The following is a 27,740-nucleotide window of genomic DNA, read 5'->3' as shown; positions in this document are numbered from 1 at the left end:
ATATGAACGAAATTACACCGTCACTGAGCGGGAATTACTGGCAATCAAGGATGCTTTCCGAGAATGGCGACACCATCTTCTTGGGGCAAACATCAGGTGTTGGTGTACTCTGACCATAGAAATCTTCAAGCATTCAAATCTATGAAATGTCTTACGGCTCGACAGGCCAGATGGCATGTCTTTTTTGCTCAATACGATTTCCAGGTCACATATTGTCCTGCCAGAGAACACGTTAAGTCAGACGCTTTGTCTCGCATTGGTGAGGAGGCGAAGGAAGAATCACAGGTGCGCAATCAGTTGTTGGCAGATCATGTAATATGTAGTTGTTCTGTTCAACCATCCTTAAAAAACGAAGTACAGGTGTGGGTAAAAAATCATCCCCAAGTGATCCAGGATATGAAGCTAGACGTACATAACGGTTTACCTTTCACACAAGGAGTGCTCTACTTACCAATGTTTTCAACGCGGAATAAGGCCCTCAAGTGGAATCATGATTCCTTGATCGCAGCCCATCCTGGACAGAAGAAAACACTAGAGCTGCTTAAAAGATGGTGTTGGTGGCCATCCATGACAAAAGATGTCATAAATCATGTATCAACATGTTCTGTATGCATCCAATGCAAAAACACTCCTGGTAAACCAGTGGGCTTACTCCAGTCCCTACCTGTCCCTAACAAACCATGGGACATGATATCTATGGACTTTGTGGTGGAACTCCCACAAAACCAGGAATACGATACCATATGGGTTGTAGTGGATTACTTCACTAAATTGGCTCTTTATATACCCTATATTGGTTTACCAACAGCTGCTATTTTGGCTGACCTGTTCATTCGACATGTATTCCGTTTCTTTGGACTACCGTCAGTAATCATTACGGACAGGGGCTCACAATTTGCGTCACGCTTTTGGACAGCACTAACTTCAGCATTACTGATTGATGACAGAATGTCCAGTGCTTATCACCCTCAAACTGATGGACAGACCGAAAGAGTCAATAGCACTATGGAACAATATCTGCAGTGTTTATGTCTGCAGTTTCAATCAGATTGGCTCAAGGTCCTGCCGGCAGCAGAATTCGCCTACAACAACTCCTATCATAGTGCCATAGGCACTTCACCTTTCTATGCTCTTTATGGACAACACCCCCGATCAATACCTTTGGATTCCAGTTTGTCTTTGGATACTCCTGCCGCAGGCCATACTTTTCGTGATCTTAAGAATCTACAGAGGAAAGTGAAGCAGCAATTGGAACAAGCTAAAAGACACAACAAGTTCTATGCCGATGCTCATAGAGTACCTGCACCTGTCTACAAGGCTGGTATGAAAGTATGGTTGTCCACTAAGAACTTGAGGATACCAGGAAAAAAGAAATTGTTGCCTAAATACATTGGTCCGTATGCAGTACTCCAAGTAATTAATCCGGCTGCTGTCCGTCTGGCTTTGCCACAACGATGGCGAGTGCATCCCGTATTCCACGTGTCACTCATTAAGCCGTGTTCTGAAGCTACCAGATTGCCTGTACGGCCTGTTGCTATTTCTGTGAGGGGTTCAGATGAGTACGAGGTACAGGACATACTGGATATGAGGCTACATTCTGGTAGGCCGTATTATCTGGTGGATTGGAAGGGCTACGGTCCCGAAGATAGGTCCTGGGAACCCCTTTCCAATATACATGCTCCTGCTTTATTGAAGCGTTTTCACTCGAAAAGGGGAGAGGTTGCCCCTTTGGGGGATGGCACTGTCATGCATGCTGGACGTGGTTCTACCTCTTACGCTCATAGAACAGCTAGACCGTTCTATTCCAAATGGCGGTTGTTCGATTCATTGCCGGGAAAGCGACGTCTGCACTTTTCACGTCGCTAAATTCACGTGAATTCTGCTTCGTCACGTGATCTACGGCATTACATATATAAGTAGCGTGGAAACTTCACTCGCTGCTTCTGATCGAATCATTTGGCGTTGTGTAGCTGAACCTCCGATCTGCGTCCTTGCAGTTTTCCTCAGCTGCTTCTTGGGCCTTCTATAGTGTGTTTTCCTCCACACGCTGATTCCTGGAGCTGTTTGTTCGCGTGTAATTCCACACGCGCATGTTGTCTTCAAGCGCGGCGGACCTGGGCTGCGTGAATCCTGTTCGCGTGTAATTCCACACACGCACGTTGTCTTCAAACGCGGCAGTCCTGGGCTGCGTGTATCCTGTCAGCGTCCACAAATCTACAAGCGCACGTTGTCTTCAAGCGCGGCGGACCTGGGCTGCGTGAATCCTGTTCGCATGTAATTCCACACGTGCACGCTGTCTTCAAGCGCGGTTGTTCAGGACTGCGTGTATCCTGTTCGCGTGCAAATCCACAAGCGCACGCTGTCTTCAAGCGCGGCTGGCCTGGACTGCGTGTAATTCCACACGCACACGTTGTCTTCAAGCGCGGCTGGCCTGGGCTGCGTGAATCCTGTTCGCGTGCAATTCCACAAGCGCACGCTGTCTTCAAGCGCGGCTGGCCTGGATTGCGGGAATCCTATTCGCGTGTAATTCCACACGCGCACACTATTTTCTTCGCGGCTGTTCAGAACCGCGTGTACTTTGTTTATTCCACAAAAGGGCGCTATTTCCGACTCCTGCATCTGTGATACTAACAGGTGGATTTATTCATTTCTATACTTTTCTCTACGTTGGAAGGAAGCTTTTCAAGGACTGTTGGAAGGTGACAGTGAACAGTACTTTGGACGCTATCCTGTGGTGCAGCAACCCGGTATCTAGCGTGAGCCTTGTGCCGTTCGGGATAAGTCTCCCTTACTAAACTTCCCTTCCTTGTCGTTTGTTCCAATTCCGGATTTTCCTCAAGAGACTTCTGCTGGATTCTTCTACACCAGTCATAAGGTCAGTGTGTGAATTAATGCCAAATACTGTTCTATCATAGAGAGTCGATTTGGGGCAGTTTCTTATGATACTTTATTTTGTTCTAGGCTGACTTCCTATACTTTACCCACGCCCTTTCCAGTGATCCATCTCTCTGCCTGTTTCATCAGTCAGAGAGTCGTATCATTTGGAAGGTCTAAACTTGACTTCACAACTATCAAATCGTGTGAACAGGGATCCGGAAGACCCTACCATCTGTATCCTTTTGAGTACCGTATCCTTTTCAGTCAATACTTTGGTGCTTTATGACACAAGGCTGATACCTGTCTGCCGGCACAATCTACACAGTACAAAATCAAAGATAAAAAGGGGAAAAACAGAACTGAGGCCAACGGGCGCCGCGCGTGCTACTTATACACCCGATGACGTCACCCTCGACGGAGGCCTTCGAGGGACCATCGACTTGACTACATCGACGCACGGTGCCCTCTGCCGAAAAAATTTCCAAAGAGCAGCAAAGCTGGATGGAATACATCTAAGATGAGGAATACGTTGGAGGAACATCCAACCGAAAGAGCGTTACCAGTTGGTAAGTAACTTGTTCATCTCTTTAACAGCAAAGTCATTGGTGGTCTTGACAATGCCAGTCTGCATCTTATTTGGAGTCTTCTGTGGTTATCACAGAATACAGGCATAGCAACGAGATGGGTCTCCAAACAGTCACTGCCACAAACAACACAGACTGCCCACCAAAGCGTTTTGCTTGGCATCCCCTCCTTCTCATCCGCAGATGCAAAGAAGATTCTTTCCATGGTTTTGGTGTGTTTCAACTTCCCCTTCAATCCCTTCCTCCTCCTCACCCTTCTAGTGAAGGTAGAGAAGCTCATCCTTATGAGTGCTGTGAAGTGGGTACCAGAGAGGAGCCTAGGTTTCTGCTCCAGCACATTTTCAAGTCCCAAAAAGAACCAGGCAGGTGGGAGGGTTGTGCTGGACCTTTCTTACTTCAATATTTTCTCCCTCTATGAAGATTCCAACTATTGCCTCCAGTGCAGATTGTGGAATCCCTATGTGCACAGGATTGGCTCTGATCAGTGGACCGAAAATATGCATATGTGCTTGTGCCCATTTCTAAACCGCTCCACTGATACCTGTGATAATCAAGAAAAAACATTTCCAATAGCCAGTCCTACCCTTTGGCCTCGGTTTGGCCCCAAAGGTCTCACCCATAATCATGAAATCTGTTGCAGGCACCCATAGATCGTAGTGTATGCACATCATTCTTATTTGGATGATTGGCTGGTAAGAGATGCATCCCTGGAGAAATCATCCAGAGCTCTCGAAGCACTACTCATGTTTGTTTGGCCGGGGGTTCACAATCAATCTCCCAAAGTCTGAGTTTTCTCTGGCTCAGAAATTGACTTTCATTGGCTTTACAAGGGGTAGGTACCATGTCAGAAAGGATGTTCCCTACATCGGAGAGGATGGTGGACATACACACTCCCGAACACCTTGTGTGGTGGAATCAGAGACTGTTGGATCTTCTAGGATCATGCCTACTGCCTGTGCCTTTCGCCAGACTAAGAATGAGATGACTACATCTGGCCCAGCAATGGTCATAGTAGACTATCTTGACTGTCCCTAGCCCTTCCCACCTGACCGTGGATGTCCTTTGGTGGGAGTTCACTCAGAATCTTCTTGAAGGAGCCCCCTTGGAGCTGCCCTCTTACACAGCAGTGATCACTGCCGACTTTCCAATAAAGGGTTTGGAGCTAGTTTGGAAGGGAACTCTGGCACAGAGCTTATGGTCGGGGGAGGAGCTCACTCACCATATACATGTTATGCATTTGAAAGCAATTTTATATGCAATCAAGTCTTTTCTCCTTCAGATCTAGTCAGTGTGGGGCGGATCTGCATTGCCTGTACCACCTCAATTTTTCATGCCAACTAACTTGTGGCACAAAGGCTCCAGTACTCCTACGTCCCGTCCCCTTTCCTCCATACTTCATGGGCGTTCCCTTGCTAGAGACAGGAACAGAATCTTGTTTTCGCTTAAAAAATGAATTTCCAGGAGCGAGGGGGTGGGGCTTTATGTTGGAGGGGCTGCGTGGGCCCATACTTGCACGTATGGTGGTGGTGCCCCAAGCTGAAACGGTATTGGTCTGATGTGGTACGCACTCTAAATTGCTTTGTGGGGACATCACTGACGCTAGATCCCTGTGCCCATCTTCTGGGGGCTTTTAGGGCGCTGGCACACATGGGACAACATCAACATCACCCTGCGTCTCACAATGCTCCTTGTAGCAAAGCTCACCATGGCTTCTCTCTGGAAATCCCTGAGGCCCCTACTGTGGATGACCAGTGGTCATGTACGTGAGGGGGTAATGGCTTCAGAGAAGGTAGTCTATTTCTCTGGGGTATTTGGGGTAAATCTTTGACATAGGCTCGGATTAACAGAGACTTTACCTGCCAGGCCAGGCTACTGGCCATGGGCTTGCTGAAATGTTTGTAGACTGTGCGCTACCCCCCAGTGCTACCAAACTGATACTTATTATCCCCTTTTGCTGCTTTCTGAATTTCAGAAACCGTGCTTGAGTTTGTAACTTTGTGGATGCTTCCATATGTGTTGCTAAAGTTTTATGTTTACTTTTTCTAAATGCCTTTGCAAAGTCTCCCTTATATCTGGGCATTCTAGTGCAGCTGTCACATGTGCACAGTGTGTTTGTCTTACAGTTTAGAAATGAAAATAAAAGAATGTTAATACAAAAAAGTATTTCCCCTTTAAATGTAAAGGCGCAGAGGTGTGGTCACAGGTGCATGTGCTCTGCTGAATCTGCCCTCCTGCGCCTCACCACAGTCCCCTTTTCTGCTGACTTACTTCACTGTGCTAGTGGTTGCGGCTTTTCCCCTCGTAATTCCATGTGCCAGCAATTCCCCATGCAAATTTATTTTCCACTTTGTCTTCGATTTTGTGAATACTCACCGGTCTCTGGTGCCTCATCTCTCCGGCACATGTCGGTTCAGGTGAACTTCAGTCAGTGCCCGTTGTGCGAAGGGTCGTTCCTGGTGTTGGATCCTCACATGCTCTGCCTCCAATGCCTGGATGAGGATCACAACAGCTGGACCAAGGCTCTGAGCTTCCAGCTGGAACCCAGCAACAAGGCACCAATCAGGGGGGTGCAGATCCCCCAGACAAGGATGTAGAAGGATCCACGTCTGCTATAACTTTTCCTGACAGTCTAGCCAGAGTATTTGGGCTGAAATACCCCTTCAAAAAGATGTTGAGGCATTGGCTAAAAAGGGCTGAACCAAGCCTTGCACTACTGAACCAACTAATAAAAGGCTGGACGCCAAGTATAGGCAGGCAGAGGGTGACCCCATTCTGCTGTCCGTGCAGCCAGACCACAGCAGTCAGCCATAGCAGCTACGTCAATTAAGCTGCAGGCGTCCACCGCCTCACCCACCACGACGCCCCTGTTAGGAAAGGAAGACAGGGTGTTGGAAGCCTTCAGAAAGAAGGTATGCCTTAATTCAGGCCTACATTTGTGGCAGGCAAATGCAGATGCCATGCTAGCAGTCACTAACCAGAGGCTATGGAGAGAAATCTCTCACTTTCTACCAGAGTTTCCTATTCACAAACATGCTGCATTCAATTTAGGACTGGCGGAAGCCAAGGTGGTGGTGCTTGACATGATGGAAGCAGCAGTGGCCCACATACACAGTGGGGCATGCCATCTGCATAGCCATGGTGTAAGGAGCTCATGGTGGCAAGAGTAAAGACAGACACAAGTGATCACAGTTCAAGGGTGTTCATTAAACTGTACAAGTAGGTTGGAAAAATTCCTAATCTAAACTTAAATCTAAGATGGGAGCAAGCTACGACCATCAAATAATAATCAGGCAGTCCTAATGGCGTCTTGTCATATAAAAGGGCCTATGCTAAGAAAAACCTATTGCCAATCTTTACAACTAAATACAACATGAGTGTGGGATAGTGTTCATAAATGATAAGTCAGGATGTGGTAGCCGGGGGGTCTCCCTTCCCCACGTTTTGAGCACGGGACAAGGCTGGACTCCTGAGCACAGCACACTCTCGAGCTTTCCCAGCACGAGACAACAGTTCAGTTTTCAGCTATCTGGACCTGTGGTGGCTAAGTCTCTTTTCTACAAAAAGTTTCTTACCTCCATGGACCTGATGCACTCAAAATAACAAACTAAAAGTTCCTTTCCATGGGCACATTGGGTGATGACTTTTTACCCCTCGATCCCCCTCTTCTGGGCTCAGATCCATAAAAAGTTCTTTACAAGATCAGGACCTTCGGTAGTTACGTTTTCTTGCTTCCAAGGGCCTGACAGGTTCAAAATAATAAAGAAAAGTTCAACAAAAGTTCCTTTCTGATTATACTTGGGCGATAATTCTTCACCCCTGGGTGCCCCTCTTCCGGGCTCAGACCCCTCTTGAATATCAGCCTCCTGCCATCGGTTTCACTCTGGCTTGTATTCAAAAAGATTTCTCAGTTGCATTCACGTGTCGTTGGGATGATGGCTTCTCACCCCTTGATCCCCCTCTTCCGGGCTCAGACCCTTCTTGAATGTTTGCCTCCCTCCGTCAGGTTCACAACAACTTTTGTCAAATCACTTTCACCTGTGGCATGGCAAATCTTAACATCTTTTAAAACACTTCACTGTGGACATCCCTCTGTTGGGTTCACTATTGTCAACACACTGTTCTTTGGGGCTTCAGACTTCGCCCCGTTCCATCAGCATCCCTCCGTCGGGTTCACTCTTGCCAACTTTTGCCAATCACCCAGTTCTTTCTCTTAAACTCACTATGCAGGATTCATCTCCCTTAGCTTTCTAGTTAAGTGCAGGTCAAAGACTTTCGACTGTACAGGTTTTTTTCTAGACCCCTGTATGCCCACTTTTGACCTTTTCCTTGCGGCTCTCCTAGGGCCTTCTGGTCTCGGTAGTTTGAACAAACCTGGGATCAACCAGAGTCTCTCGAATGAGCATACACCTGTTGCCGGACCCCTCTGCAGCTGGCCTTCCGTTCATTCTTTGAACTTTTCTTAATTTGCCACTTTGCGACTTTAGTTCAACACAGTTCGGTTTCTTATTGGTTCTCCCCACGGCTCACTGGCTGTGATGAACTGCCTGATTTTTCTTGTAACTGAAGTGAAGGATGGTACCACAGTAGCAGGTGTCTCTCTGTCCTGCTTATCAGGGTAGGCATGCTCCGTGTACCGTTGACATCTGCTGCAACACACAATGGCTATTGTTCACGGTTTTACGATTCCTTCCACAGAGGCTTTTCGGGTCTGGGTCGGAAAGGGCAAGGTCGCTTTTCTCCTTGTCGCTCCTTTGCTTCTTGCAGCCTTCCACCTCCTCTTGAACTGAATAGCTCTCTCGTTGTGCGGTCTGCCTGGTTCGTTTTGTGCTTTCGTGCTCCACCTTTTATCCCTGTGGTGAAAGGATAGGGCCGTCAGGTATGTGTGTGATTCTGGTCAATTGCCTGACTTTGCCTGACCCTTGTATTGGGACATATCAGGCAAACGGTTTTGGTGTTAGTCCATTGTCTTACGTGGTGTGAGAAAGTGTTTGCGTTGGAAAAGGGAGGGGGGTAGAGTTTCTGAGTATCCTATGTGATACGATGGGGAAAAGATGTTGTGCGGAATTATTTTCTTCATCCTAGGGATTTTGATCAACTCGAGAAGGTGAGATGAATGGGGGGACGGTGTCTGTTTAAATCAGACTGGGGAAAGTGAACATTGTGGGGTTTGTGACTTGAATGGGGGGATTATGGGAACAGTAGTGTTTTGCCAATTCTGATTGGGAGTTCGGGAAAGAATAATCAAAGGAACGTGGAGAAGAAAAATTGGAAGTATTTGGGTAGGAAACAGGAAAACAGGGAGTCTGGGAGAGATGGTTTCTGGGTGCAACAGGGTTTGGGATCCTAGATGATTTGTTACATACGGAGGGGTCATTGGGTCTGGGCAAGAGAGATTCAATGGGAGGAAGGGAGGCAGATGTAGTACAGCCTAAAAAGGTTTTAGGGATCTCCTCCTTCTCTCCTTCTTCCCGGTATAATGCAGCGTCTCACCTGGGGTATTTCCCAGAGCACAACCCAGAGTTCCCCCATCCAGGTGTTCCGTTCTCGTTCGTCCGCCCCTATGGTTGGGGTCTGAGAGCGTCAGCCCTTCCCAGGCCACCTGAATAAGGGATTCTCGTGGTCTGCTTGGGAGAATACCCTTAGGTTTCTCACAATGGACATGAGGCGCTTGGCCTGGATGAGGGCCACACAATTTAATACAGATGCCCAAGAGGGGATTCTGGACCTCCCATTCGAGGGGGTGGAGTTATTCCATTTCTCAACAAATGAGGCGCTAAACAAAAAGAAGGCAAGCTCCCAGACTGCTAAGTCCTAGCTATATTAGCCAAGTCGGCATCTAAAGCCTTTGGGCAAGTTCAAAGCAGTTCGGACAGAGGGAGAACATTTGGTGGTTTCCGGGGGATTCAGGATCGCAGGCAACCTGACAGGTCGTCCAGCCTGCATAGCAGCAGCAATCTTCTACAGAGGAATTCTTCCAGTCCACTTCCCAAGCCCCAGCCTCAGATGTAAAGAAACAATTAGGGGGGCATCCAGGTTAACAGCTCTGCGGTGGGGGGCAGGCTTGCCTCTCATGCTTAATACTGGTGTGGTCACTTTGCAGACCCGTGGACCATTTCAGTGGTCTCCACAGGTTTCTGTCTTCCCCTCCCTCATGTCCCTCCTTTCTCCCCACCCATCTTATAGATTGACACTCCCACTCTCCTGGTGGAGATCTCGGCTCTGGTTGCCAACAGAGCAGTGGAAGAGGTTCCTCCCTCTCGGAGAGGATCCAGCTTCTACTCAAGGTTTTTCGCAATTCAAAAAAAGAACCAAGCGGGCATGTGGATGGTGCACGATTTGTCATTCCTCAACCGATATCTACCCCTGCAAAAATTCAAGATGGTTATGCCGGCACTGATAGCGGAGTGCCTGTGTGAGGGGGATTGGATGTGCTCCCTGGACCTCAGTGATGCTTACCTACACGTCCTGATATGGCAGCCTCATCGATGCTATCTCAGATTCACAGTTATGGGACTACATTTCCAGTACAAAATACTCCTGTTTGGGTTGAATTCAGTCCCTCTGCTTTCTACCAGACTAATGAATTTGGTGGCCTTGATACTACGAGCTGAAGGACAACATGTTTACCTGTACCTGGACGACTGGCTAATCCGCAGTGTCACAAGGTGCCGTGCAATTTACAGCACAGTGTCTCATGAACATTCTGTACGAGCTGGGTTCTCGATCAACCAGCGCAAGTCACAGGTGGCCCCCAGTCAGTCCTTGATTTTTCTATGCCTACTGTGGGACAAGCGGGAGCAAAATATTTTTTGTATTCCGAACAAGATAAAATCCTTGAAGGCTTCCATTGTTCACTTTCTCAGCTGAACATTGACGGCCGCATGATGCTTCCAGCACTTGCTTGGGATCATGGTGGCTTGCCTCCTGGCTGTCCACTTTACCAGGCTCAAGATGAGAAGAAGTCAGTTGTATCTGGTGAGCTGCTGTAATGAAGAGAAGGACTCGCAGTCCACTAGGATAACCATACCGGGGATCTGCGCCCAGACCTTTTATGGTGGAGAGAGGAAAACAGCCTCTCCATGGGTATGCCTTTTCTAAAACTGCCAGCGTCTGTAATGGTAACAATAGGCTCATCACTAGGGAACTAGGGGGCCACCCTAGGCAGCCAATCTGATCACGGACTGTGGTCATGTGTGGACAAAGGCAACAAATAATTGTGTTGGAGCTCGGGGCTATGCAGCTAGCGTTGAGAGCTTTTCTACCACTTATCAGGAACAGGTGAGTCCTTATTCAAACGGACAGTCCTGCATGTGTGTATTACAGCAACAAGTAAGGGGAAACCAGATCCCCTCCCCTGTGCAGACTAACAATGGGAGCGGGCCATCTCTCACAACATCCATCTGATGGCTATCCTACTTATGGGAACGGTATCCAGAACCTTTGGCAGCGAATAATTGTGCTTCCCCTTTAAATTCTGTACAGCGTGCAGGGGCGCGCCCACTAAAGTGAGTAAATGTATCTTTCGGGGGACAGCAATGTGGAAGCAGACAGGCTAAGCAGACTGGGAGAGGACAACTATGAATGGGAGATATGCCCCTGAGATCTGGGTGACATATTTCGAGCGTGGGGCCACATCCATCTGTGGATCAGTTTGCCGCAGAAGTCAACAAAGCTTGCGAATATTTTACGTCCTGGATGGGCAGAGGCAAGCGCTTTCTCTGGGATGCTCGTCATCTGTCCTGGAACAGCTTTTGGGCCTATGCGTACCCGTCAGCTCTGCTAATGCAGAGACTAATGCGGAAAAGTCTGGGAATCTGAGGATCTTCACCTCATACTAGTGGTGCCTTAGTGGCCATCATGAATCTGGTACTCTGATCTGATACAGCTGGTGTCGCTGGGGCCAATTGCACTTCCATTAACGGGAGCCGCCCTACTTTCACAACAGGGAGGGCGCAGTGGTACACCCAGCTCCATAGAACCTAGCCCTAGCGGCTTGGCTCCTGAGCACGTAACTCTGCATGTAACTCTGCAGTACTTTTAATTATCAGAGAAAAATCTGCAAATCCTCCAAAAGGTGAGAAAGGGCTCCACGCAAGGCCAGTATAAAAGCAAGTGGTTGGTCATGGTTGTGTTGTGTTTCAGGGCAAGAGATGAAGAAGGGATAGTCCCTATGGCTTGCTCCCATGACCATGTACTTTCATTCTCAGCGCACCTGGCTAAGTCGGGAGTGTAGGTGGGCACATGTCGCACCTATCTGGCAGCTATAGGGGCGTACACAAATTCAGACTCCACCTCCACCTCGAATCCAGTGGTGTAGAGACATCTTACTGAACTGAAAAGGCTGTATCCAGTGGTCATGCGCCCACACCTGGTCTGGGATCTAAATGTGGTGCTAAACACACTCGCGCTTAAGCCTTTGGAGCCTGTGGAATACGAAAGACGTTAGACTAGTCACCATCAAAACGGCTTTGCTGGTTGGTCCCAAAGCAGTATGTAGAGTCAGTGAAATACAAGCTCCTGTTGCGTCTGAACCATACACTGCCCTCCACAAGGACAAGTTGTGCTTTGCACTCATCCAACATTCTTACCAAAGGTGGTCTCATCATTCCACTTCAACAACGAGATTGTGCTTACGTTTTTCCGCAGTCTGCAGTCCGACTGGAAAGCGTCCTGCACTGTCTTTAGTAGAAGAACTCTGAGGTTCTACCTGGAAAGGACAAAAGAGCTGTGCATGTCCGATGCTTTGTTAGTAACCTTTGGAGGATCAAAGCCGGGCCCTCAAACCACTAAAGGTTCCATAGCAAGATCGATGGTGGCTATTGAGGAAGCTTACAAGGGACAGAACAAGGATTGTCCAGCAAATGTACACACCCTAAGGGCTAATCATCAGTTGTAATCACCCATGCAGTATGGAGAAAAGGGGACGGGACAAAGGAGTAATTACAAATTACTCACCGTAGTGACTAACATACTCCTAGTCCATCCTCCCCCTAAAATGTAGTTAGCCAGTAGTTTCGTAGACACGTAAAAAGGGACTGAGGTAAGGCACTGGAGGGCAGAGTCGGCAGAGTGCATGCGCCTGGAACCACGCCTCTGCATGCCTTTAAATTTAAAGGGCAAATACTTTTTTGAAGTGAAAAGGGTCTGTTCCCGTCCCTAGCAAGAGGCGCCCATGCAGTATGAGGTGAAGGGGGCTATGGACTTGGAGTACGTTAATCACTACGGTGAGTAACTTGTAATATCTTTGTCGCTTGGCTGTAGAATTGTAGAAAGTGGCTGTCCAGCATAACATCTTTTTCGTAGCAATTGTGACGGGTCAGAAATGTGAGGCGGACATCTTCATGAAGGTTTTTCAAAAGATGCCATTTTTTTTAACTCAAAAGGGTTTGATAAACGCCTCACTATCCCTAACCTAACAAGGATTTTCCCACCTATAGAATAAGCTAAAGGAAATACTCTAACAAAAGGATTATGTCCCTCACACTTGCACAAACAATAAACTCAACAAGGTAATGCAAAGCAGTTTAAACATGCCAAAGTGAACAGTTGTTTGCAAGACCTGGTAATAGTTCCACCTTGTTATCTGGGTGAATTCCCCTTCCCCAGATTCAATCAATAGTTCAAAAAGGTTAAGGAAATCCAGTAGTATAATAAAGTTGATAAAAAAGTTCCTCTTCCACCAGTAATTCCCCCGCTTGGGATTAACCAACAGTTCAAAATGGTCAGTCAGTCTTTTGCCCCTCCACTCTTGGTAGAGAGTTCCACACAACTACTTCAAAATTGTCCAGCAAGTCTTTTGCCTCTCCACTGGTGGTAGGTTCCACACAACTACTTCTTAGCAACGAAAATATGTGCTTCCACAATGCATCAATATCAACAAAAATACTTTTTGTCAGGATGATGCTGCTTTGGTAGTCTCGCCACTTGTTCAACATTTGTAATAATGCCACAGTACTTTGAGTTCTGCCTGGTCTACTCACTTGCCAGGCCTATACTACAAAAGTCTCTTTTGCTGGTGTACTCTCCTGCCAGGACAACATGAAACTACTGCTACCACCACTACAAGTACTTCTGTGGCGCAGTTCTGCTATGTTCAACTTATAAAGTATGACTTTCCACAACCTCAGTGTTGACTACTTCTTCCTGGAAAATATGAAACACATTGCTGCTGTTTGTTACACACTTTGAATTGCGACTTGCAATGCAGGTTATGCTCCTCTCCCGAACGCTCTGTCAGAAGGGCCTAGTTTTAACCAAGTGCTGATACTGGGCTTCTCCCACTCCCACTCCTGCTCTTGTTTGGTTTAGGCAATGATTATTTAGGCCAGTTCTTTCTATTGCAGCCTTTCGACTTTGGCAATATTGGTTCTCTTCAAGTAGATTCTCTATTGCTCTCTTTTGGCTTTGGCAATAGTTGTTTGCTTTAGTTTTTAGAAATACTGACCTTGAATATTGTTGGCAATTATTCTGACCTTTAAATTCACAATGGTTCTGCCACTTTCTCCACTTCGTATCAGAGTGACATTTAGAATACATGTCTCAGCTTTACACTAGTTCGATACACACAGCATTCACTTCTCTGTCACTTTGTTTCTTTCTTATTAGTTCAATATTCAAAATGCCCTTGTTCGGCTAGCGGGCGGTCACAGAGCACTCCAGAGTGACAGTAGTCAAGTGAACTCACTGGGTTTGTCTTGCTCATCTGCTCATTTCTGCTCCCGTTGGGCTCTCTGCTTCTTCTGCTTCGAGTGGACTATAAAACTGGCACGCTCGGTTTTCTTCGTTCCACGCTCCTCAGATTTGGAGCTTTCCTTGCTCCACAGGCTTTCATGTGCTTGTCTGCTAACCAAGCCTGTTCTGCCTTGGGGATAGCGTTCCGTCTTCACTCTTCCCGATGCACGATCTCTGCAACCATGAAAGGGGGAAAGCTCTTACATAAAACACTTCCCGCTGCGTGAATCCAGCTGCAGTCTGGTTGTGGAGTCACGTCAAGCACTCCACCTTCCACTACTGCTGCTACTCTCTATGGCCTGCACCTGAGGGGGCCTTTTATGCCTCTGTCTCCCTCAGGTGTGAGTCATTAACCTTAATTGTCTGTAATCTGCAGTTCAGAGCCTTATCATCCCTCTTCTTCGTCCCAGTACTTTGGGATGGTGGGACTTGAAGTACCCAATGTCTAATCCATTCCTTTTAAGGAAATAATTGTTACAAACTTTGTTTCTATCCTTAAGCTCTTTTTTAAAAGGAGTATTATAAGGTTTCACTGAATGGTTTTCCTCTCTAGGGAAATTATGATTTTCATCTTTCATATTCCCCTGTTGAAAATGGGAGTTTTCACCTCTACAGTTGTGGAAATGATTCCTACGTCCAATACAGGATTGATTATAGCAGTTTTTACCACCATTAGGATCATTTGCTTTGGGAAAAAAGCTTCTTCTGGCAACAGGCCATTACAGACTCGGGTATTTCTAATTCTTCCGCCTCAGAGGAAGAAAATACTGTGTCACAACTAACATTGTGCTCCCGTTCCCTTGGGGACCTTCACCTCCCAGGTGATCCTTCCGGCTAATACCACCCCCCAGGGTCGGGATCAGGTAGCGGTTGCCTTCCCCATGCCACCTATGAGGTGACTTTAGATAGTTTTTTCATCAGGACTGCATGATTCATCTTACAATAAACTTGCAGGGCAATCGGAACACCAATGCAGACAGTTAATGCAGTCTTAAAGTGGGGAACCATGAATGGGAGCTCAATCTTATTCCACAGCTCGGGAGGTGTTCCATCTTTGGGGTTGTCCTTTAGTGAATCTGTTTGCCATATGCCAAATTCGAAATGCCCCTCATTCACATCCTGAATGGGCGTTGGGACTGAGTCTCTGGATGATGTATTTCAGATCCATTTACACTACGTACAGTCTATGAATTTCGACCTACATCTCAGCTGCGGATGATAATCCACTAGCTGCTATATAGTAGTTTAATAGGGTTCTAAATAATTCTTGCATTCAATTGCTGTCATGCCATTCAATTGTTCTTTTTATTTTTTCTTTCAGCCCCACCAATTAACTTTGAATGGTACAAATGTACTTCAGTTCTTGTGTAACAATATTTTTGGCTGGTGTCGAATCGAGATTTTCCTTTATTTTTGTAATATAAAACATGAAAACTTATCAGGTTTATGTTGACATTCCATGAAGGGTTTTACTAAGGGTACTGTTTCAATGTTATCTGTGCAGCTTTTATGGTCAGTTATTAGGGTCTCTCCCCATTGCTTGATGTTATGGGTGGCCCCTTATGAGCCCAACCCAGACCCTTTTCTTCCATCAAGGTGGGATGGTTCTCCACCCTTTTCCACTATCCCTGGCCTTTGCAGCTTAGGTCCTGAAGCATCATGGACCATGTGGGTCTGTCACAGGAAAAACTTGAAGATATTTCAAGTGGCTATTTAAAGGGAAAGGATGCTTTCCCTTTGCATTTGCAGGACTGCGTGGGCTCAGCTGTGGGGTGTCACTGCCCCCCCCCTGGAGCCACTCTTCAGTCACCCTTTTATGCACATCCCCTCTGGCTGCCTTAAATAACTCCCTTTCGGGGATGGGTGGGAGGGTTGTATGGAAGAGAGGGGACTATGAACTAGGAATACAGAAGTCACTACAGTGAGCATCTTTTTCTTTAGGATGCATGTGTCTCACACTAGCCCATTATTTCATGAGGGATTGGCAAACAGTGTAACTTTATTCAGACAGAAATTAGTGAAATGTGTACAGATGTTGCTTTTGCTTAGGGGAAGACCAATTTATTTCTGTGTGCTTTGCTCGGTCTACACTTTGTCCTCTGCACCAATGTTAGCTAATTTGGGACGTGCTTACAGCAACTTTACTTTTTGAAAATGTGCTGTGTTTTAACTTCAACTAATCTCTTTCCAGGTACTGCAACCAAGTACTTAGCAAAGAAGTAGATAGTTGTGTGACTGATCTTCTGAAGGAGCTGGTTCGCTTCCAAGATCGCTTGTTTCAGAAGGACCCAGTGAAGGCGAAGGTGAAACGTCGACTTGTTATGGGACTGAGAGAAGTTCTGAAGCACCTAAAGCTCAAAAAGATTAAATGTGTGATAATTTCTCCAAACTGTGAAAAGATTCAGTCGAAAGGTAGTTCTTGTTGCAACTTGCAAAACTATGTTAATTAATTGCATGGTATTTCCAGTATTTTGTAATTTTATTTCAGCACCTCTTATTAAAAGCATTTGGTTGCTGACTGAATAGTTCATAATAACACCTAACAACGAAGGAGATTTGAAATTAGCTAGTCTTCCAAAACTTTACAAGAATAATTCAACATCAAATATTTTCAAAAAATATATTTGTAAAACCTTTTTTTATACAAATGTTTTCTGATGTCTAATAGTTAATTAGCAATGCAACAAATGGCTTCCTGGTTCCAGAGCACTAGCGCCCTCCCCCTATCCCCACTCAGTCCACCCCCTCTCACTTAGCATGTGGACCCTCTTCCCCCTTCACCCATGCAATCCCTGGCACTTGCCCTCCTGGCCTCCTTAGCACTCGCCTAGCCCCTGTGTCCCTCTTCCCCCTCTTCCTCCACCCCCCTTTCACTTGCACTCTCTCCTCCTTGACCTGCACTCCCCTTCCCACCCTAGTACTTTGCATTAGCGCAAACCAGCACTCCCCCCTCGCACTACTTGTTACTGCACTTGCACGATCTGAATGTCACAAGGCCTAGTAGGAACGTTATTGTCATCTTTCTCCCTTGTTCACCCCTCCGCCCCCCTGCTTTTTGTCTTGTGGTGCCTTGAAACACCATTTGTTGTATAGGCGCCTTACAAATATTCAATAAAATAAATACAAATAAATCTCTTCTGTATAGGACAGTTAATATGTACAAACACTGAAACAGTTCACAAAACCTCATTAAAAGTGATTTCTTCTCTAATAAAACAGGGAATCTTTCATCTATCAAACTTGAACAAAATAATACTCAATATATAAAACCACTTAACAAACCATACTGCAAACAACAGTATTAACATTAGTATTAGGCACACATAGGATAAACGTATGTCCATTAGTCCTTTGTTCACTCTATATCTTGACCTTATTGTAAGTTACCACTTCAGTGTATGTGTCTATTATTCCCAGCATGCACTTTTTTCTGTCTTCACTGAGAATGAATCCTGGACTTTCTTCAGGGAACCCTTTAATGCACTAAGTTCAGTGACCAATAAGGGGTCTTCAATGTATTTTAACATAATTCTGTAAAACAGTTTAAGTTGTGAGTTCTCTACTCCCTTATATAATTTCTTTCAACTACATAACATCATGTCATTATTTATAGAAATGACTGGTCTTCAATGTAGTCTTCATTCTGGTTATTTGTGTAATGTTACTTTTAATGTGTTTCTTCTTAAGTCTCAATATTCAGTTTTCCCTTTCCTTGACGGCGTGCAGTAATCCTACATCAGAAATATACTAAAATCAGTCTAATCAATTATTAATTGGAACCATCCAAACGATGGAGTTGCACCTATGAGTTGCACTCATCACGAGTTGGGCGGTAGCCCTTAAATGCAGTGGTAACTCTATTACCGCCGCATTTAAGAGCCGCCCAATTACAAGTCTGGCAGAATTTACTCACCCAAGCTGGTGGTAAATGCACCAATTTAACGTCCATTTTTGGGCTAATTGTGCCAAAAATGGACCCAATGGGGAATACCCATACCGCCCAACCCTTGATCCGGTGCTAATAGCGCTGGACCGGTGGCAGTAACGCTATTAGCCTGGGCTGTATACCGGCGGTAATACTGCTGGGATACTGCCCAACTCATGATGAGGCTCTTAGTCTTTTACATTCCACCCAAACATGGCCGTATCGACCGTCTCCCAAATTCAAAGTTTCTCATTACATGGCTTATATTTTGTCACGCCAACTTATAAAACAACTTGGCAAATCTTGCATTGTTATAAAATTATGTGCGAATTATAGCCTCATCCAGATGAACAAATATGTGAATGGAATAACTTCAATAAAACACGTACAGTTTCCACGTTAATCGCTACCCACTGTTGATTTCCATGGATCAAATGTCAAACCGTCATTGACCGCGTGATTTGTTTTTTTATTATCAATGGCGCCATTAATCTTGCATATTCGTTCATGTAAACATGCTCAGTGAAGTGTATTATTTTTTACCACCATTACTAAATGTCAACTCAATAATTAGTTAGTCTTTATGTAAACTCAATAGCCTGGGTATACTTCAATCAACATTACACAGGGGAATATACTGTACAGTATGGAACAACACTGCTTTTTAGCTACTATAGATAACTTAGGTTCTAAAAGCTCTCATATTCAATTGCTGTTATGCCATTCGATTTTCTTTCAGCTCCACCAATTGACTGAGTGGTAAAAATATACCTCTGTTCTTGTTTGATGATTTTTTGTCTGATATCAAATTGAGATTTTCCATTCAGTTTTGTAATATAAAACAGGAAAACTCATCAGGTTTTTGATGACATTCTAAAGTGTTTTACTGAGGGTGCTGTTTCAATTTTCTTTATTTATGCAGCTTATATGTTCAGTTATTCTGGCTTTGCTTTTTCTGATGGTTTTTCCTATATAGTGTAATCCACATGGGCACAATATCATGTATATGACATTGTTACTGTCACAATTAGTAAACTGTTTAGCAATTTATTAGGTAATCTAATTCCCCTTTTTTTTTTGTCTGACGAGCTACATTTGCTACAGTGATGGTGTCCCTTCACTGTCTGCATGGCCATCTGTTCCAAGACATTGCTATTTGTTGTTCTTCTGTTGATAATGTCATTTTTCATGATATTGTTTTGAGTGGAAGTAGTAATAAATATGCTTATTCAGATATAAAATCCAATGAAAACACACACTAACCAATTATATTAACAACATTGCACTTTTATCAATTTACCACTGTTAAAACACAAAAAAACATATAGTTAACAATTTAAAAATCTCTAAAACTTGAATCTGTTGACTACTTCCAGGGATGCCTTTTTAAATTGGGCTAGGTCATATTAAAAACCCCACATCGTCACACTGCATTACATAAGCCAGACTTTCCCTGCGTGCTCGCAAGCAGTTCGACTACCAAATGTGGTCTGATCCACTGCCTTATTAGAATCTGCAGTCCAGCAAGTGCACTAAATCCTCCCCATGCCTCATTCCACAGGGACAGACCGCCTCCACTTCAACCCATGGTGTCGTTGTTCTCAATGGTAGCACGTTTAACCTGACGCGTAAGATGTTCGCTCGGCATTCAGCTGTCGGGATTTGGTCATTACTGGGATGCTACCGTCATGAGTTGGCCTGGGGCAATAACATTTTAGTGAGTATAGATTTGCAATTCTTGTCTGGAGGGCCTTTATCTCAAGTTCTCCTGCTTTATCCTTTAGAAAAGTGTTGCGCTGCCTGCGCATCAATTCTCCCAGCACCAGCACATCATTCAACACCCATCTCTTCAACAGATCAAGTCCACAGTTATACTAGAGCCCCAAGGGCTTGCTGCATGTTTTTATGGACTCTCTCACTGCAATCCCAATATTTGGGTTCGGTTGGGTGCCAAATTGAGTGTTCAAATAAAATTCCATGAAACCTCTGCTGGGCTTGTAGAGCGGTACTAACCATCCCCATCTCATGACTTAATACATCCCGTGGGGCTCTATGCGGGATGCCTGGGGTCCTACGGAGCCAGAGTTAAGCAAAGTATCCAGGTGTCTACATGGAGCTACGCCCCAGATCTCTGCACCATAAAGAATGGCTGTATTCATTTTTGACTTGAGGACTTTATCCAGGCATTTACCTCCAGATTTGTAATCACAGCGTATAAGACCTCTTAAGCTCACCATCTCCGGTTTGGCTACCATATTTATGTGGCTGAATTGAAGTACCTTTTTATAGGCTAATGTGGGGAGTACAAATTTTGAATCGCTGACCTTGAACACTTTCCAATTCTTTCTAATGATAGTTCTAATTTCATACGTTTACTTGAAAAATGTATTTACATATACCAAACAATTGTTATTCTTAGACCTTCTCTTATTGTTAGGCTATTCCCTGCATCTAGGCATTACACATGACCCCAGCGCGGGACCCTTCACTCTGCTGTGCTTCTTAGAGGCTATGTACCCCACTTCTATGCAGTGACGGCTGGACAATGCAAAAGTATTGCATACCCTGAGACTAGAGCTAGGTTAGGCCTTTTCCTTGTTACGACGATTGCATGTAGTGTGCGACCACACTGAGGTTCTTTCCTCTAAACTGCCAGGCACATATTGCGTTGCCTCCATTTAGGGCTTTCTTATGTCCTGTAATATAAGAAAGGGTACGACATCAAAAAGCTCTTCTTGCCATTTTCTATGCTGCTGGACCATGGGATAAACTTTGCTTTACGTCATTGCTTTGCAAATTTAAGCATCCCTATTTGTCCTTGCTACTCCTCACACCCAGCCCCATCCTGATTCACGCTTCCTCATTTGTCGTCAAAACTGACCTTTGGCACTCCCTGCAGTGCAAGGGCTTTGACTTAGCAAGGTAAATGATCTTCTATTCCATCTTCCATTTTTGTGTTTTCTATTACCTCCTGTATGTATACAGTGTTCCTTTATGCCCCTACTACAGCTCCTGAATCCTATTCATCAAGATATTAAGGGGTTTGTCCCTTAGCACCACCACCTTGAGGGAATCGTCCCATAGAGTTTTTAAACCCAGCCTGTAAGAGTTTTCCTTTTGGGTCTGCAGGGTATTGCTCCCCAGAGGTCCAGCATATGTCTTCAAGGTACCGAAGCTGACAGATTGCAAGAAACTTGGCCTTTGCAGTTCAAAAATTGGTGCTGGTTTAATCTATGTCCGCACTACAATGGCCAGTAGACCAATTGGTAAGAAAGCGTTCCATACCAAGTAATCCTTGGGGGACGGGGACCAGCATCATTTCCTTCACCAGTCCAGGAATGACTACCTCCTGTTGAGATTCATGACCCGTTCTGACCCCAGCAAGACTAGACTCCTGGCGTATATTCCAGTATACCTTGACCCCCCTTCATGACACATTGTCACATTGTCACATTTAAACAAACTTCAGTTATACGCATCAGATGAGGCTGGGGTGTTTTTCAAATAACCTTTGCCTGGGCCACCCCATATGTTGATGGGAACTGTCCTTTGTTATCCAACTATAATGGGTTACTACAAGCTTTTCAGACCATGCCTAACTGTTAATGTGCGGCACAATCCATAAGGAAGAAGCTATTGGACATCAGACAAGGGAATAGGGACCACCTATATTAAATTGCACATTTTTGGAGTCTAGTTTCTGAAACGAGCGGGTCAGAATATGCACAACTCAACATTTTCTGTAAGGGTTTAAGAGAGGATCTTAAAGATGCCCTATGTCAAGTTGTGGCACCTCCTGATGCCCTCGTCGAGTACGTGGCTCTGGTGATCTGAATGGATCAAAGTACTAATGAGAGAAAAGAAGAAAGCAAAAGATGAACATTTGGTAAAACCTTCCCAGTGGGGAAAAGGAGTCCATGGCATCCAAAGTATCAGAACCAATGCAACTGAGCAGTACCCTAGGATCAGTCACCTCGGAAGAAAGCAAAAGGAGAACAATACAGAATGTCTGCTTTTATTGTGGGTAGCTGGGTCACTCAGTTCGAGGTTGCCATAAAAGTCATAATCCCACAGGAAATGCAGGATTGTCCTCAATAGGGACGAGTGAGAAACCAGAGAATTCCCACTATATCTTATGTCTGATCATGCCCAGTCAATCTTCCCACTTGTTCATATTGGTTGATTATATTTTGGGAACAACAGAAATGGGAAGGGGTTCTAGTCCTGATAGATCACAGAGCCGCTGGGAATTATATCGATATCTCCTTTGCATACATCTTATGTCCAAATCAAAAACCGAAAGCAATCATGTTGGTATACTGGTCACCCCTCATTTCTGGACCCATCTCCCTGCAAACAGAATCTATACTTCTGATCTGTGCTCTGCACCATCAGGAATATTTAACATTTGATGTTATTGCAGCTCCACACTTTCAAGTGATCTTAGGTATCTGGAAAAACCAAAAACTCTTCTTTTTTCTGGGTGGACTCTATTTTTCATCCTGTTCTCAAGTCTTGGGTCCTTTTTGTCAACGATATGACATCAGGCTTCCTTGACTGCCTCCTTTGGCCTTCCCTCAAAGGGCTTTCGTTGCGCACGTCCAACTTCCTCTGGAATATCAAAAATATTTGGAATCATTTAACTCCAAGGAGGATGATAAATTGCGCCCCTCATTGAGAAAGTGACTGTTGAATCTAATTACTTACAGGCCCCAAGACATCATATGGGAGAACCTATGCCTTTCTGTGAAAGAAAACAAAGCCCTTTAACAATATGTTAATGACAATCTAGATAAAGGAATCATTTGTCATTTCACTTCCCCTGCAGAAGCGCCCATCTTCTTCATTCCTAAGAAAGATGACGCAGAGCTTTAACTCTGTGTGGACTAAAGAGAGCTCAATTCCATTACGATAAAAACTGTTATCCCACCCCTCCTATTCAAGTACTGCTAGCTCAGGATCGAGCTGCCAGATAAACACAGAGCTTGATTTATAAGTTGCCTATAATGTCAGCAGAATGGCTGGAGGAGAGGACTGGAGAGCTGCTTTTCGGACTCAATTTGGTATTGATAATGCTCTTAGGCTTATGCAATACCCCTGCTGTCTTCCAATACTTCCTCAATTACATTTCTGCAACTATTTAGATGATATACTCCTTCTGCACCGGTTATGATACTCATGTTCTGCATGTCTCTGACGTTTCACAAAGACTCAGAATACACCAACTCTATGCCAAAGCTTCCAAGTGTGAGTTTTGTAAGAAATGCAATTCCTCTATGGGATATGTTCTAACACCCGGAGGCATAGAAATGAATGCTCAGAAGATATCTGCTGTAATTGAATGGCCCATTCCTGTGTTCATCAAGGAATTATTTTATTGGCTGTTAATCCCAGACTACTGAGATGAATCCGATGGAGCCATCACTGTGTTCCCGGCGGTGACCTGCTCCTACGTGGCCAGGGGACGGCAACCGCTACCTGATCCTGACCCTTATTACAGCTGTATGAGGAAGGATCACATGGGGGAAATAACCTACGGGGAGATGTCATGGCTTCATCAGATGAGACATGGTATCGAGGATAACCCTCCCATACCTAACACCCTTATGTCCTGTTGTCAAATGTCTCCTCATCCTCCTATGAATGGTAGTAAAAACGTTTTCCCAAAACCTATGGGCCAACCTTACCACTCTTATAGGCCTTGTGAAACTTAGGAAAACGCCTTCTCCAGTTCCACCTACCAATCATCCAGGACTGACTTGCCCTTGAAAACCATTAAGAATGGTTATTCAAGTTCATCCTACAGATTGTGAAGAATGGACTTCCTGTCCCAGAATTATCAGAATACTGAGACGAAGAGGAACCGAGCAATGCAGAGCGGAGGAGGCCACAAACCCAAGGAGTGCTCTAGTTGTTAATGCACACCTCTGACAGGGACATTTAAATAGCACAGGCAGAGCGTTGAGGTCTGCTGCTGGCGGGTGAGAGCTACGCCTCTCCGTGCTGATCGAGAGACAGGGAGGCTGAGACCGTTGTGTAGGAGCTAGGCAGCTTGTGAGTCAAGAAGGAAGAAGATGCCACGGTGCATAAACACCAGGAGCAGGCAATAGACTCCTGGATGTTCACAGGTGTCAGAGAGCAGCATCTAACTCAACGGAGCCTGGAATGAAGCAGATGAGCTCAGTGGAAGCCGTGAAAGACGGGGAGGCAGTCGCGAGAAGGAAGCAACCGAAAGATCGGCACCGGCTGACCGTAAAAGAAACGAGGAACTCCAACAAGAGCTGTTGAGTCCACCCACAGACAGTGGGGACACGGGGCATATCGGCTGCCACACCTAATGAAAGTAATAGTAAATATAGAAACCAAGAGAGAAAGAGCACCAGCATATATTGTTAAAAGGGGACATGTACTGCAAGTGAAAACCCTACAAGTATCTGAATGTATTCAGTGCAGGTTTATGGGAAACCTGAACAGGATAATATATCAAGAAGATGCATTATCAAAAGAAGTACATGTACAAGTCTGGGAGAGAGCAGAAAGCCTGTGTGAATACAAGAAGTCCTGACAGGACCGTATACCAGGCAATCATAAATGTGTGAATACAAGAAGCCCTGGCAGGGGAGTATACCAGGCGATTACAAGTGTGTGAATAAAGGGACGTGGCCAGCAGTCATGAAGTGAGCAGCAGTTTCACTGTGCTCCCACTTGCAAGATTAGCCCGAAAATAGATGCTCCTTGTGCTATGGAGCACTTTTTAAGCACCAGAGCCTAAGCTGACAAGTAGAAGCTGGCAGAGAAATGAATTCCCAGGATCTGGGGCATAAATAAGTTACATGAATTCGGACGGGGAATCCAATATGGCGCCTGCTGTCATCCTGAGCTGAGAGAGACCGACCTTGCTGGCGCTTGTGTGCTGGGCCAGTGAACACCCTGCAACACTGTGAGGTGAGCGGCAGGCCCTTGCAGACTGTGCCGACACAGTGGTATAGCCACGGAGAATGGCCCCAATCCCCTGAGGTGTCATGCATCAGGGCTGTTGGCAGTGGTTACCGCAGTGGCGATTGTCCCGACGTCTGTTTCGCCATAGAAAGTTCCATCACGTATTTTTCCCAATGTGATGCGACGGTCTAGGGTTGCACAACATGGCCGCCGCTGGAAGTACTTAGCATTCAGTGCTCCCAGCGGCCGGTGCGTTGCAACCGCGTTGGCGTTACTTTTCTCCTTCTGATTAAGACGCTCGTTTTCTTTACTTTCTGCTTCGCACCGGTGCCCTCTTTTTTCCTCCCTACTCAGCTTGTCTACCTTGTCCGACGTTGTCACTGCTTCCGGTACCTTGCCTCTGTATTTCTCCCTCTCCTTACCTACCTCCTTCTGTTCTGATCGTACTTTTTTCCTCTCGGTCTGCTCTCTGTGCTTTTTTCCTAAGCTATTTTGCCGCTTTCGGCTCCCCTTAAGCTTGCTTTGCGCATTTGCCTGTCCAGCTCCCGCAGACCCTGTCTGGTTGATTCTTCTATTTCCACCTACTGTATTGGACTTCTGCTTCGTTCCTCTTCCGAAGTTGGATTCCGCGGCTTACCCACCAAGCGGTTCTCATTCCACTTCAGTACAGTCGGAGTGCATCATCCTCCAATCTACAACTACAGGTTTTTTTTTTTTAGCCTTCTGGCTTTTTTCCCCGGTCTTTTGGTTATTCCTCGAGGCAGACATATACCACCAAAGAAAGAAAAGGACTACATTCTAAGACGGCACCTGCACCCCTGCAACTCAGACGGCTCAGGTAAGGAGAGTAACGAGGGGAGGGGGTCGAAGGTACAGGCGGAAGTTGACAGATTGCAACGCCAGAATATCAACATGGCAACAGCTGAACAGATACAAGAGCTTTGGACAGCCTTCCAAGGAATGTCACAAGAATTACAGATGGTCAAGGCGGAGAATGCTGTCCTTAAACAGTTGGTTTCTGCCCAAGAACCACAGCCTGTAGAACTACCACAAATGGCCTTGTCATCGGGCAAGTTCGACGGGTCCCCAAAGAAGGTTAAAGAATTCCTAGAAGCCTGTATTGTGTATTTCACTTTCAGACCGCAGAGTTTTGCTACAGACCAGTCCCGAGTAGGGTTTCTTATCTCGAATATGACGGGGAATGCACTAGCCTGGGCAACACCTCTAGTAACCAGCAATAATCCCATTCTGCAGGATTTTGCTGGGTTTCAAGCCCTTCTTAAACAAACCTTTGAGAGACCAGAACTTACCTTCACAGCATGTGAGGATCTGTTGGATGTCCGTCAGGGGTCATCAGATCTCCTTTCGTATATTTCTCAGTTTAAGACACTGGCAGCTGGAGCAGGCTGGTTGGAACAAGCCAAATATGCTATATTCCGGAGGGGTTTGAAAGAAGAAATAAAGGATGAACTGGCTCGTTCCTCTAGACCCCCAACGTTTTCTGACCTACTGTCTTCGGCACTACAGATTGAATTCCGTCTTCAGGAGAGACTTTCAGAACGGAGAAGACATAGAGGTACCTTGTCTGGACCGGATCCCACTCCTTCCTCCTCACACTCTCCTTCCCGTACCCGAGAAGAGCTGATGCAGATCGGAACTACTAGAGCACCCCTCTCAGCGGAGGAAAGAAGACGTCGTAGAGAAAATTGCTTATGTGCCTATAGCGGCTCAGACAAACATATGATCAAGGACTGTTCGGAATTTCTCATCAAACGTTCAGGAAATGGACACCCTCGGCCCCAGTAGGGACAGGTTTCCGGGGGTTATACAGCACAAATTCCAGTCCCTATGTACCGCTCACAGTCTCTGCAACTGAGACAAAGAGGATTCAAGGTTAATGGTGGTCTCTGTACTATTGGACATTAATCGTCACTCCATAGAGTCGCTGGCCCTTCTTGATTGCGGGGCCGCTGGTAATGTTGTCGACACTTTATGGGCAGACAAGGTGGGTATTCGGAGGCTCCCTCGCCAACATGGTCAAACTGTAGAAGGAGTGGATGGCTCTCCCCTTTCCTCTGGACCTATTACGCAGACCACCGATCATCTGTCTGTAAAGATTTTTCAGCATTCAGAGGTACTGCGGTTTGACATAATACAAGCTGCACATTTCCCTAGCATACTAGGGATTACATGGCTCAGAAAACACAATCCCCACATCGACTGGTTAACCAACCAATTGTCTTTCAACTCAAACTATTGCAAGAACAACTGCCTTTCTCAGATTAACTTTAGTGAGGTTCAAAGTACAACAGCTACATTGGAAGAACATATGGGAGTGCATGCGATACCCAAGGCTTGGTCTCAATATCATCAAGTATTCAAGGAGAATCAGCCCGCTAAACTTCCCCCTCATCGGCCGGAGGATTGTTCCATCGATTTGGAACCCAATGCTTTAGTACCATTTGGCCGTATGTTTTCACTCTCTCAGACGGAGAGGAAGGTACTACGAAATTATCTGGATGCTAACCTACAAAACGGACTTATCCAATACTCCAAATCACCTGCTGGGGCCTCGCTGTTCTTCATTGCTAAGAGGGACTCAGACGAGCTGAGGCCCTGCATCGACTATAGAGGACTGAACAAAGTCACAGTACGTGAACGGTATCCGATGCCTTTAATCTCAT

At 45.6% G+C, this 27,740-nt stretch overlaps 1 protein-coding gene across 1 annotated transcript in view; it reads left to right on the top strand.

The window, feature by feature from the left end:
• The window catches only part of SECISBP2 (SECIS binding protein 2), a 1,396,020-nt gene that overhangs the window by 1,115,214 nt on the left and 253,066 nt on the right, over positions 1-27,740 (top strand). Inside the window, exon 10 of the mRNA XM_069625655.1 lies at positions 16,384-16,604. Within this exon, the coding sequence (XP_069481756.1) occupies positions 16,384-16,604 (221 nt within the window). The remainder of the gene's footprint in view (positions 1-16,383; positions 16,605-27,740) is intronic.

This window comes from Ambystoma mexicanum, chromosome 6p, assembly GCF_040938575.1.
Source record: "Ambystoma mexicanum isolate Mex_15411 chromosome 6p, UKY_AmexF1_1, whole genome shotgun sequence".
NCBI lineage: Eukaryota > Metazoa > Chordata > Amphibia > Caudata > Ambystomatidae > Ambystoma > Ambystoma mexicanum.
Note: the sequence above shows the minus strand (reverse complement) of the source record. Positions and strands in the feature narration are given on the sequence as shown.